Genomic DNA, 14356 nt, shown 5'->3' on the forward strand with positions numbered 1-14356 from the left:
CACACACACACACACACACACACACACACACACACCATGTATGTAATGTAAATGTGCAGGGGGGGGTACAGTGGGTGGTCATTGAAAATGTGTTCTTTTCTTTTTTCTTTTAATAAGGAGCATTTACAAGTATACAAGACAAATAACAAAATATACATGGAGACAAAAAGAGAAAAGAAAAACTGTGTGTGTGTGCGTGCGTCTGGAGGATTGGACAAAAAGAGAGTAATAAATGACAAAATTATAATTAAAATGAAATGAGTAACAATATAATAGGGTTAGGGCATATAAATAGTAGCATGACCTTAAAGAAGTATCGTGTGTGGTGATTTCCAATTCATGAGGATAGTTTTTTTTGCAATGATTAGGGCTATGGACAGAATTCTACTTGATGTAATGTTGATGTTTACATTGGAAATGTCTCCTAGTAAACAAAGGGATGGAAGAAGAGGGATGTGGCAGTCCAGCAAAAGAGAGAGGTTGTCAGTGATGTTATGCCAGAATAGCTTAACAATCATTTCAACAAAAAAGAAAAAAATGTTCCTAAAGCACTCTATCCATCCTAGAGTTGACTCATCTAATGTCTAAGTGCTAATGGTCATTCAACCATCAGGAGACAAGCTGACATTTAAAAAATCCCCTTTTCCTGACTGATGGGTGTGTTTGTTTAACTGTAAACTGAAGGCACTTAAACAAGACACTATGGCAAATACGAGGATCTCAAGCCAAAGCTCTGTGGCTAAACAATAATCCCTTGAACATTATGTCAGCCTGCTGCTCTTCACATCAGAGCAAATCTGGAAATAAACTGACTCCTGATAAAAACTTGTGAACTGTCAGACGATAAAGGCGAATTCAACCTTGGTTTGCCATGGAGAATTCTGTCCTGCTTTTCACTTATCTGTTTCCGGGATTTCTGGTTCCGATTTGATACAATGGCAGTGAATATAGTTTTAATTTGTGATGTTCACAGTAATGATACATTAGCCAACTTTAAAACATTCACAATTATCATATTTTTTAAGAATGAGTGCCCCCATTATTTTGGATAATTTGCAGACTTCACAGTTAATTTGGCTTTTAAAAGCATGAGTGAGAGTTGCACAACTCTCATCTGGATGTTTTTTTGTTAATAATGAATATTTAACTTAATGAAATATGTTTCATTTTTTAAATATGCTTATTTGTTTTTGTACCAAAAATACAAAATATATAAGTTTACCGTTAGCATAAAGACTAAAAACAAAGGAAAACAGCTCCTGGCTCTGTTCGAAGGTTAAAAGAAATCCTGCCGGAAGTTCAAAAACTTGGTAATTAACTTTTTACCAATTATAGGTAAGTGCAATAACAACAACCATATATAGAGACATTTTGTCATCACTGTGATGTTGCCAGGCAGCCAGCAGAACTGTCTAGAAGTCACCCTGTCAAGAAATAATTTGAACATGTAAAACTCTCGATCTTTTCTTTACTTTGATTGTGTACATTGTTGTACATGTTTTTCATGTAGCATACATGTCCTGTAGCTCTTGACAAAAATGTGAAAATAAATAGTTCCAAAAAGTTTGAATAATTTCGCTAATGAGGTAGGATAAATATGATTACGGCAGTGATAAACAACATTTGATTCATTAAAAAACCCAGGGACCCTTTAAGGTCAAGAGTACACACGAAATATGAATTCACGTTTTTTGCAAAATTGGAGTACGCTTAACTGTTATATTCGTTTTTTGTAACAGCAATAATATTCGTGGGTCAATTTGACCCAGTGCATGTTTAATTATCCAAAAATGGTCAGAAGCCCCAAAATCCAGATTTTTGTGTGTGTGTGTGTGTGTGTGTGTGTGTGTGTGTGTGTGTGTGTGTGTGTGTGTGTGTGTGTGTGTGTGTGTGTACATTTCTGACCCCTTTTAGCCTCCACTTTCACTGCCGGGTCAGATTGACCCGAATACCATCTCTGTGATATAGACATGTAGGGGGGGGTTCCAAATGCATGACATGAACCATTTTCATTTTACTTGTTTATTGCACTAATTAAGGTAAGTAGAAGAAGTTTCATACAAAAAAAATACTTGAAAGTATTTTTCGTAGATTTTCAAACTTTCAAACGGGTCAATTTGACCCTGAATGTAACAGGAGGGTAAAAGAATGCTTGGATCTTATCCAATGTAAGTTTCAAAATCAACATTCATGTTCCACAGAAATGCTCTCACGCAGAGAAGCTTCATTACATTTCGCAACTAAGATAACATACTCATCAATTATTTCAGTCTTATCAAAGGGTGTGTACGAGTAAATGTGTGGGTGTGTTCGTGTGTGTGACAGTGTGTGCATTTTCCTTGTCTAGTAGATGTAATAAAGAGCAAAAAGAGAAAAGCAATGGGAATTCCCCATTGGATTTTGGTATATTGAAGAAAATAAGCTTTGTGGCCAAGGCAACATGTTTGTGATACTTAACAGGTTTTATTCAGAAGGATAATCTCATCAGAACTTTATCCGTTTGAATTTATTATTACAATAAGCTGTATTTTATTTCACTTTACAGTATTTGATTTGACATTATATTTTTAGCTCACCATTTTTTTTTAACTTATATATTTAACTTCTTCTGCATTATTTGAATATTAGTCTTGCAACATTCTCTTGCACTATTTATTTTCTGCTCTGTTCCTTATTGCACTATTTTTATTGTTTTTTTATTTGTTTCCTTGTTTTATGTCTTATATATATTTATGTTGCATTATTTGAGGAACCTGGGACTTAAGATTTGTATTGCCTGATCTACACTGTAGCTACTGTGCATATGACAATAAAGCCTTTGAATCTTGAATCTTCTGATTTTAGAAGTATAAATGCTATCGCCAGAGGTACAAATCTATCTTTAGGCTATACAACAAACCAAATCACGGTTGCATGACTCCACGTTAACACAGCTAAGCCAAAGACAGCTAATGTTTGGTGTGATGATGTTTAGTGTTTTTTTTAGTCGCTTGTAAGCAACTGCTTTTTGAGACTGCTGTTTTTAGATTCTGACATTTACGAGTGGAGTATTTACTGACATCGTTTTTGTCGTAAAATAAAACCAGCCTGTCCTCCTCCAAAAAATGACCAAATAGGTCGATTGTTCAGCAGCTTATTACGACCTATAGTCACGTTTTAAAGTTTAGCAAATCTAGTGGTCGTGTAAGAAACAACAATTTGTGGCATATGCTCCCGTTGATTGCAAACGCTCCGGAGGGTCGTATATTCACAAATAACCCTCTCTGGAAAATCCTAAATTGTAGGATAGTTTGGCCATTAAAATGCTTTTTGATTAGATTTCTAGCGAGAAGTGTATCTTGTACTTTTAGAATCCATGTCCAGTGGATGTGTAGGATATATAGTTTGATAGATATTACATAGATGATTTGAGGTCTCTCCAGGAGAACGTTAATATACTAATGTCCATTACATGTGTCCATGTAAAGTTAGCGTCAACCCTCATGGGGTGAAAACAGTATTTCCGGTCTCGAAGTTTTCATAATAAAACCGGAAGTATTCCCCTCACTGTCAAATGATTACACAGTGATATCTGCATTACTCATCCACTAAAAAACATCAGTGTATCCTTGTTAATTACACAACATTGATTGGTTTAAATTGTGTACAATGCTTTTGTGTTTTTAACCTTCGATTCGGAGATATAAATAGTTTTTGGGGAGTTTAGGATGGCCGAAGATACTACACTACCCATAATCCTCAGCTATCGTTTGGGACTACAACATCCGCTTTGCTTATTTATTTTTTACAAACCCCGTGATTAGTCCTCAAGCTCTGTGATTGGATGTTGGAGTGGCAGTGCGCCAAGGTTACGCCGAGCTCTTTGAAATGGAACGAAACCACGGCAGACTATCCAAAACTAGACACGAACGGGTCCAAACTATCCTACAATTTAGGATTTTCCAGAGGGTTATTTGTGAATATACGACCCACCGGAGCGTTTGCAGTCAACGGGAGCACTAGAGGTCGATAACTTTAAAACGTGATTATAGGTCGTAATAAGGGCTTGAACAATCGACCTATTTGGTCGTATGAGTTGGAGGACTTGTTGAATAAAACGTGAAGAACGTTTAAGCTTGTGTTAACCCTTGTGTGGTGTTCATATTTTTGTTACTCAGCCAGTGTTTGTGGGTGTGGTGGACCCGCTGCCTTTTTGGGCTTCAATTCAACACAATCAAACTATTTTATGTTAAAATACTCAACAGATGTTTACTTCATCTCAATTACAAGCAATATAAACAGCATATATGGTGAATATTTGCCCTTTTACATTTGTTAGATCACATTAATGAATTAAAGTGCTACCCGTTTTTTTTTGCCTGCTGACCGGCTGGTCCTGTGGCTCGTCTTTTTTTTGTAACTAGCTGATGCTCAATCTCTTCCTCTTCTTCAAAGTCACTGTCAGACTCAGAAATGTGATCCTCACGTTCTGAAACCTCTTCCTCTTCCTCTACATCATCATCATCATCAAATGGTTCTCTCTCTTCCAGAATCATTTGCAAGGCCCTCTGAGCCCCAAATGTGCAGCTTGGATAGAGTGTGAAAAAAATAAAGATTGGTTCCCGCAAAACATAATGCGGGAATGTGAGAGCAGACGGGTTGCACGCACACACACACACACACACACACACACACACACACACACACACACACACACACCATGTATGTAATGTAAATGTGCAGGGGGGGGTACAGTGGGTGGTCATTGAAAATGTGTTCTTTTCTTTTTTCTTTTAATAAGGAGCATTTACAAGTATACAAGACAAATAACAAAATATACATGGAGACAAAAAGAGAAAAGAAAAACTGTGTGTGTGTGCGTGCGTCTGGAGGATTGGACAAAAAGAGAGTAATAAATGACAAAATTATAATTAAAATGAAATGAGTAACAATATAATAGGGTTAGGGCATATAAATAGTAGCATGACCTTAAAGAAGTATCGTGTGTGGTGATTTCCAATTCATGAGGATAGTTTTTTTTGCAATGATTAGGGCTATGGACAGAATTCTACTTGATGTAATGTTGATGTTTACATTGGAAATGTCTCCTAGTAAACAAAGGGATGGAAGAAGAGGGATGTGGCAGTCCAGCAAAAAAGAGAGGTTGTCAGTGATGTTATGCCAGAATAGCTTAACAATCATTTCAACAAAAAAGAAAAAAATGTTCCTAAAGCACTCTATCCATCCTAGAGTTGACTCATCTAATGTCTAAGTGCTAATGGTCATTCAACCATCAGGAGACAAGCTGACATTTAAAAAATCCCCTTTTCCTGACTGATGGGTGTGTTTGTTTAACTGTAAACTGAAGGCACTTAAACAAGACACTATGGCAAATACGAGGATCTCAAGCCAAAGCTCTGTGGCTAAACAATAATCCCTTGAACATTATGTCAGCCTGCTGCTCTTCACATCAGAGCAAATCTGGAAATAAACTGACTCCTGATAAAAACTTGTGAACTGTCAGACGATAAAGGCGAATTCAACCTTGGTTTGCCATGGAGAATTCTGTCCTGCTTTTCACTTATCTGTTTCCGGGATTTCTGGTTCCGATTTGATACAATGGCAGTGAATATAGTTTTAATTTGTGATGTTCACAGTAATGATACATTAGCCAACTTTAAAACATTCACAATTATCATATTTTTTAAGAATGAGTGCCCCCATTATTTTGGATAATTTGCAGACTTCACAGTTAATTTGGCTTTTAAAAGCATGAGTGAGAGTTGCACAACTCTCATCTGGATGTTTTTTTGTTAATAATGAATATTTAACTTAATGAAATATGTTTCATTTTTTAAATATGCTTATTTGTTTTTGTACCAAAAATACAAAATATATAAGTTTACCGTTAGCATAAAGACTAAAAACAAAGGAAAACAGCTCCTGGCTCTGTTCGAAGGTTAAAAGAAATCCTGCCGGAAGTTCAAAAACTTGGTAATTAACTTTTTACCAATTATAGGTAAGTGCAATAACAACAACCATATATAGAGACATTTTGTCATCACTGTGATGTTGCCAGGCAGCCAGCAGAACTGTCTAGAAGTCACCCTGTCAAGAAATAATTTGAACATGTAAAACTCTCGATCTTTTCTTTACTTTGATTGTGTACATTGTTGTACATGTTTTTCATGTAGCATACATGTCCTGTAGCTCTTGACAAAAATGTGAAAATAAATAGTTCCAAAAAGTTTGAATAATTTCGCTAATGAGGTAGGATAAATATGATTACGGCAGTGATAAACAACATTTGATTCATTAAAAAACCCAGGGACCCTTTAAGGTCAAGACTACACACGAAATATGAATTCACGTTTTTTGCAAAATTGGAGTACGCTTAACTGTTATATTCGTTTTTTGTAACAGCAATAATATTCGTGGGTCAATTTGACCCAGTGCATGTTTAATTATCCAAAATGGTCAGAAGCCCCAAAATCCAGATTTTTTGTGTGTGTGTGTGTGTGTGTGTGTGTGTGTGTGTGTGTGTGTGTGTGTGTGTGTGTGTGTGTGTGTGTGTGTGTGTGTGTGTCTACATTTCTGACCCCTTTTAGCCTCCACTTTCACTGCCGGGTCAGATTGACCCGAATACCATCTCTGTGATATAGACATGTAGGGGGGGGTTCCAAATGCATGACATGAACCATTTTCATTTTACTTGTTTATTGCACTAATTAAGGTAAGTAGAAGAAGTTTCATACAAAAAAATACTTGAAAGTATTTTTCGTAGATTTTCAAACTTTCAAACGGGTCAATTTGACCCTGAATGTAACAGGAGGGTAAAAGAATGCTTGGATCTTATCCAATGTAAGTTTCAAAATCAACATTCATGTTCCACAGAAATGCTCTCACGCAGAGAAGCTTCATTACATTTCGCAACTAAGATAACATACTCATGAATTATTTCAGTCTTATCAAAGGGTGTGTACGAGTAAATGTGTGGGTTTGTTCTTGTGTGTGACAGTGTGTGCCTTTTCCTTGTCTAGTAGATGTAATAAAGAGCAAGTGGGAGGGTCTTTGGCAAAGCTGCAAATCATTTTGCATAGGGCTGTGTGCCGAGCCCTGGAGCCATTCAGGGGAAGGCTTTAACCGTCATGGAAAAACACCTGGATTATATAAGGACACCCCCCCCCACACACACACACACACACCCCACTTTGCTCGGGGATTTGCCCTGAGTCTTGAATGCTCACAGCCTGATGGCCTCACTTTGGCCCTCCCTTCCACCTCTCTAATATTCCAGCTATGATTGGTTTAATAATGTTCTAATGGTAAAAGTTACTCTCCAATCCAGATGTGTTGCAGCTTGCTCTTGACAATGGTGACTTGTACAACCACTCGTTAATTTCTTTTGAATCTTCAATCGGCCTCAGTGCGGCAGAAACCTTGAAGATCATTTACTGCCTGGAGACTAATGGTGATTAACCATCTTAAATGCGATAACAACATAATAATTACAATTGCAACATGTTATTTAGACATGATTCTGCACATGAGTGATAAAGTATATTGATCATGGAAACTAGGCAAAAAAAAAGTTCCTGAGTTCGTTAAAAAAACCTGTCTCTGTCAATGCCCTGTCTAGAAATGTTTTGTATTTGAAACATTTAAAAGTGCATTTGCTGCATGTTTATTTCAAGTATTCCAGTAAAACACAAAGCACATGTTTGAAATGTTGGATTAGTCCGACAACTCATAATCCTGAGCAATCATTACTCCATACAGTAACTGCTGCTGATACTGTGTTGTTTCAGTATTTGCCAGGTTTGGAGTGCTTAACACATGTTCCAAAAGCACGAGGGAAACTTTGCTTTGTTATATTAAGTGTGTGAATAGGGTGGGGAATTCAGATCCTCAAAAGTCACCAACACATTTTAACTGATGGAGAAAAGTATCTCTCTTCCAAAGTGCCTGAAAAAACAACAATCATGTTAATGAATGACGTGGTGCCCTCACTGCGGTTGGGGGGGCTGTCTTGGTGCTGTGAGGATCCAGACTCCTCTTCTTCCTCAGCAGCTCTTTGACTGGGTCTCTGACTCGAACCCCTTGGTACGGTCTGGACCTGGCCAGTGCTGAAGGTGGCGCTAGAGAAGAAAAAACACATCAACTTCTTAATAAATGCCATCCATATAGAGTGGTGCATAGAGTGTTTTTGTATGTTGACCCTGAAGTTAGCCTTATGTCAAGGGTTCCCTTGACATAAGCAATGTGACTTCATCCCATTGGATTTTGGGAGCAAAATAGCGGGATAATCTCCACAGATTAACACCACTTTAGGATTTCTGAAGCGTTAATTCAATTGCTAGATGTAAAAAGCTATTGTAAGGCTAAAAACCAACTACAAAAAACCTCCGCTAAGCAACAGGTGGTCACTTGTCGGGGTAATGACGTGTAGTAGGGTAGTTAGTCCTTTGTTAGCAACCACCGTTTTAATGACGCATAGATAAATTCTCTTAAACGAGCGTTAACTTTATTCCAGGCATCTAATCGAAAACATCTTCCAAAAAACGCTAACTTCGAGACAAGGGAAGTTAAAAATGCTAACTAATTTCCAGTTTTAAAGACTCATTCCTACACCACTGTATTTGCCTGCTCATTAAAACTAACACTAACGGATTGTGATATTCTACTGTCCTTTTGTTTTATTTTGTTTTATTTAACACCTGCCATTTCAATGAGAAATACATGTAAAAACCGACAATATTTCAAATGGACCAGTGCACTCATCGGAGTCTTTTTCTATGCAGTAACACCATCAAATGATTCAATATTTCTATAATATATCATTAGGTTTCAGTGTTTTCTGAGCCACTGACAGAGACTTGAGGCCATATTCTCTCTCAGTACAAATGTTTACAACCCATAACTTTGTGCAAGTATAAGCTTGAAGAGAAATCAGATCTGAAGCAGAGAGCCTCACTTGAGTAAACATTTTATATACATTTTATTACATTTTATTACATTTTATTTATATAATTAAATCGATTTTTTGTTTGTTTTATCTGAGTGTTCCAGGGTATTCTCTGAATACCTTGAAGGCCCTGACGGTTCGCCACTGAGTGAAAGAGGGTAATCTTTGTACAGGCCCCACAACAACCCCCATGAATCCAAAATACACAAAACAGCTACATGTCATTGTCTGAAAACTTTTCTTTCAATGAAGTACAAGTTGTATCACGCTATTTCTATAACACGGACCCTTCAAATCTGTACAAAATCCACTCATCTTTTCAATGTTTCTGTCCATGCCTCTATGAAGCAGTCAGAAGCAAAACTGTGTCAACATGTCAGAGAGATAGAAAGATGAGTTGAATACGCTCTGAGCATCTTTGACTTAAGTCGGGCTCGAGTCATTACATTTGAGCTCGTCTTGAACTTCCTCCAAACAGTTGTGAAGATGTGCCACTCAGTCACTCTGCTGGTGGTGCTAAAGACAACGTTACTGGATCACCAAGGTATTCATGCTCTCGGGATCATACATGTTTTGTATAGAAATGTCATGGCAATCTATCCAATAGTTGTTGAGATATTTCTATATTTTGAATTTTCTTTTTTTTGTGGGTTGGGTTTAGAGACCAAATTGCTAGCAAAACAGGTTGGCTTTCAGACTTTCTGTTCTGAACGTAAAACATGGTTAAACCATTAATATATACATATTCTGCATGCAGTCTTATTCTAATTGAATTAATTTGAACATTACAATTTAATCTGAGTCAATTAAAAGAAGGATAAAATAGTCTGAAAACAGGTTTCTAGAGGATTATTACAATATTTCATCTTTCGGCCAATGTCTCTTTCAATGTTGAAATTAAATTGCCATCTGGTCCTGATGCTACACACACACCTACAATGGAGAGGAAATTCCCATATGGCCTGAATTATGTGCCCCATGGTGTTTGGTGTGATCACTAATAGGAATCTCTGCCAATAGGAATTCACATGAACAAAATCATCTTCATTTAATGCATGGTAAGTTTGTTAAATGTTAGTTATGGGTTGCAAGTGTACAGTTAAGCCAGTGGTAAACCTGTACTGCAGTTAAGGAAGTACAAATTAAATGTCGTGTTCGCACAAATAATGTGATGTTTTGACTGGTGACACTAATGTAATGATAGATTGATAACTCTTTTTCTTGGTTAACTCCAAGGGAATTCCAATTTGAATTACCATTGTTGTTTTGTTGTTGTAGTGCCCCAACCGTGAGTCAGTACAGTCAGTTTCCATCTGGCAAGTGCTAACCTACCCTGGCTTGGTTTTTGTAACTGACAAGTTGAGCTACAGCTTAACAAGCCATTGCGTAATATGAGGAAAAATAACTGCCTGCTAGAGATATCACAAATTCGACATTGTTGGCAAATTCACAAATTAATTAATTGTGCTCGCTCCTTGAATTGTGTATTTTATGCAACCGCTATGAGACCAATCTCAAGGTCTGTTTCACAAAAGGGATTGCATTAATCCGTGTGGTAAAGTTCTGTTGAAGCCAAATACACAGTGGACGAAGAGTCGACTAAATTAGCATGTGCCTAAATTAGCACAATACCTTCACTTTCTCCCTAAACCTCAACATATTTGTGAATAATATTGGTGGTCGTATGGACATGATTAAAAACAGTTGGAAAAGTAAACCGCTTTGCTGCTAACATGCTAATATTACTATCAAATCAGTTGAAAAATGTTGATAATTTATTATTTCCGGAACATCATTTTTTTAGCCACATCCTACTATTCCAACATTAGCAAACATATTCTGAATAAATGACAATGCTGTTAAAAAGGTATCTGGGAATTTATAAGAAATCAGGTTCTGGATCTTTGTACCTCTAACAGTTAACAACCACACAGGTTTCATAATATTCGTTGCTGGTGGTACATTAGCACATTTTCACTGTTTGTGTCTGTAGTTGGACTGATGAGAAAGACAATTATCGTATCATTTCAATCTTGAGGAGCTCTGCTCACTTTCACCCAATGACTGTTTGTTTCCAAATCAAATCAAATCAAATCAAGTTTTATTTATAAAGCACATTTAAAAGTGATTTTTGGTCGAGCCAAAGTGCTGTACATGTAATAAAAACACATTACTACAATCACAATAAAAGACAATAAATTACAACAGATATATAAAAAACACAGGGAGTCAGGAGTCGTGCTCCGCTCTGACTAGAAGGCCAGGGAGAAGAAGTGTGTCTTAAGAGTAGATTTAAAAACCATAGGGTCTGGGCCGACCTCACATGGAGGGGCAGAGTGTTCCAGAGCCTAGGGCCAGCTGCTGCGAAGGCTTCCAAAGCATTCCTCTTAAGTATTTTCTGACAGTTACTGGCCTGCTACTGGAACTGCTGTCCCATCACTCCCAAATGACAGAGGATGTTGACCTTTGCACCAGACGGCTGCTGACTCTCTACTTAACCTCAGTTATTTGGATGAGGGTGTCCTGAGACGAGCTATCTGCAGTTGATTAATATGCCTGTACAGGTCAGACAGGCTAAGTGGAAACAAGTCTATGATGCTTAACATTAAAAGAGGACTGGAAGCACAATTAACAGTTCCTCAAACCCCGCCCCCACTTGGTTACTGTTACTGCACCTGCAAGTCTTCTTTGCTCCCGCTCAGCATATACATAGTTTACAACAACAGTGATACATTTATTGCTCAAATATTCTCAGCAGTTAATAGAACAATGTGTCCTTGATTTCGGGCAAATGTAGAAAAAAGCAGTCTTCTACAGAGTGACCATTGTGAGGTCAATGAAAGCTGTGGCTAGCAGATGATACAGACTGTAGCTAGCTAGTTCATGAATATAGCATTAGCTCAAAGAATTGGAATGTGACATCTTGATCATGAATATGCACTATATTGCTACATGAATGATATTGTCCTATCTACGGCTAAAGCTAACTGATCAAAGTTATAAAGTCAGCATCTTTACCAGTTATGTAGTAATATAGTAAGAGTGATAACAAAAATACATCCTACAGTACATCCTACTCCTTGTATCTTCAAAAAGTATGCTTCACTTTTTACAAAAGATTTACAAAGTGTGTAGCGGACCAGATGCTCTTAGGTAGTAATATAAATAGCTTACATGCTAACGTTTGCATATTAAACATTGTACGTCACTTGGGACTCTATGATTGAGTGTGTTGCCACATAAACCAGGCCCCACCAATGTGTGTAGCTAACGAGATGTTGTTACGCAGTATAGCTAGCTTACATGCCAACGTTTGCATCTTAAACCTTGTTTGTCACTTGGGACTCTATGATTGAGTGTGTAGCCAAAGTACAGACCCAAATGTTTCCATTGAAATATATTTAAACCATACGTTTTTTAGTTTAGCATACAATTATGCCTTCTATTTGCCCATGCTTTTTAAAAAGTGCCCTGGATTCAATTTTCAACTGTTCACTATCTTGACCAGATTGAGTCCTTTTCTAATTGTATTGTCCTGCTTTCTTCGACATGGCCATTGTGAAAATACAGCCTAAGTGTTGCTGGTGGTTGAGATATAAAGCTGTCATAAGGCAACAGTTACAAAAGATTTGAGAAGATCCATGGCAAAGGGCTGATGTTTGTGTAGCCAATAAGTCATTATTTAACCTGAGTTCAATGATTATGCTGACAAGCAACTATGTATTTTGTTAATCCTAGTTACACATTAGGATAAAGCCTGTAAATGAGAAAATGTATCAAAACTAAGAAGGTTGAAGAGTGATCACTACAACTGGAAGTACTTGAATAGAAAAAGTTCAACTTTTTATTCAAAAAGGGTTTAAAACGAATCAACGAAATATACTTTAAATGTTACATTATGAATATTTAACTTAATCTCTAATGCACAAAATATTTTGTTGTCATTCTCTTCAGAGAAAGAAAAAAAATCGCCATGGCACATACATGGGGTGTCAACCAACAGAAAAGAGGAAGCTCCACAGATGTGCAATGTTTTACTGTGGTGGACGACTGCTGCCATTTTGCATATCAAGATTACAGCCTAATAGCAACACGCAGCCAACATCCAGATGACCACCTTCCTCTTTCCAAAGAGTCCGACACAACAGCAATACTGATCCTGACACTGATCACAGGAAAAGCTGGCATGTTCTTTCCTGCTTTTCGAAGTTCTCTAAAAAAAAATAAACAACCTCGTAAAGAATTGAGCCAAAAGGACTGTGCACATCTAAGTAAGGTTGCGTTTTACATATCTGACAAGCTAACAAATGCAGTAGCGGAAAGTCAAACAGGTTAAACTACATATATAATGCTTTTTACAACAACAACAACAACAACCCCCAGTCTACAGTATTGAACACGATATTCTATAATGGCACAGTGAGAAGACAATTACAATCCATGCAAACAGGTTGTATGTATTGCAAGAATATCGAAGTAGATTTTGTTATATTCAACATAATATTATGTTATATATGATGTACACAAAAATGAAAACACTATTCGAACAATTAAGTATATGTTTCAAATGTTTAAAACTCTTTTATCTCCTTCAAAGGAAATCAACGCACATTTAAAAGCATTATTCAAATCAATATGTTAGTTTTATATAAGATAATGAAGAAAAATGCACAAAATTAGCAGGAAATTCCTTAACACAATAAAACAGCAATGAAGTGTTGTACTTACATTTCTCCCAGTGCATTCTGCTTTTCTGGATTATCATATAGTTAAAATGAAGAATATCAAAGTGGCGGGTTGACTGACGTGCTTTATACCAGACTGAAGCCAGCTAACAATCCCCCTGGGATGTTGCAGCTCTCCAACCACAAATGTCCCTCATGCATTTAGTTTCAGTGTTGATACTATTTAGGTTGAACCATAACTAAGAGGCAAAACTTTATTTTTTTAACGTTTTATTTTTTTTAAAAGGTAATGCCAAAATAAACGTAATGGCCTGAATACATTAAAAACTGTATGACAAACAATTATATATATATTATATTATATAGAGAAATATCTATTAAAATACTGCTCATGCAAATAATGTTTTTGTGAGTTACTTTACTGACTTCCTTTCCAGCTTTCCTTCTCAAACCAAAATGAACCAAATGTTTATTTGTCTGTTTGTCCTGGAAAAACAAATAAGAAACACAGTTGATAACATTTATAAAGACTAAATGTTCGTACTTTTCAATTTAAGTTAATGAACTCAATAGTTGTTTACATGATACAGCTATTGGGATTTACTTTTTTTCATTTTCTCTATGTTTATATTTGGCGAAGATTTAAGAAATTATTTGCCTAAAGCTGAAGAACCAAACTTTGGGTCAATGCACAAATTGATTCTTTAAAATGGCCAGCAGCCCCCTG

At 36.7% G+C, this 14356-nt stretch overlaps 1 protein-coding gene across 1 annotated transcript in view; it reads right to left on the minus strand.

Moving 5' to 3' along the window:
* LOC117468913 (POU domain class 2-associating factor 1) overlaps window positions 1-13749 on the minus strand; it is a 28441-nt gene extending 14692 nt beyond the window's left edge. Inside the window, exons 1-2 of the mRNA XM_034113284.1 lie at window positions 13673-13749; window positions 7990-8117 (exon numbers count right to left, since the gene is read on the minus strand). Of these exons, the coding sequence (XP_033969175.1) occupies window positions 7990-8117; window positions 13673-13709 (165 nt within the window). The 5' untranslated portion in view covers window positions 13710-13749. The remainder of the gene's footprint in view (window positions 1-7989; window positions 8118-13672) is intronic.
* Between the last annotated feature and the right edge of the window lie 607 nt (window positions 13750-14356).

This window comes from Trematomus bernacchii, unplaced genomic scaffold (genome assembly GCF_902827165.1).
Source record: "Trematomus bernacchii unplaced genomic scaffold, fTreBer1.1, whole genome shotgun sequence".
NCBI lineage: Eukaryota > Metazoa > Chordata > Actinopteri > Perciformes > Nototheniidae > Trematomus > Trematomus bernacchii.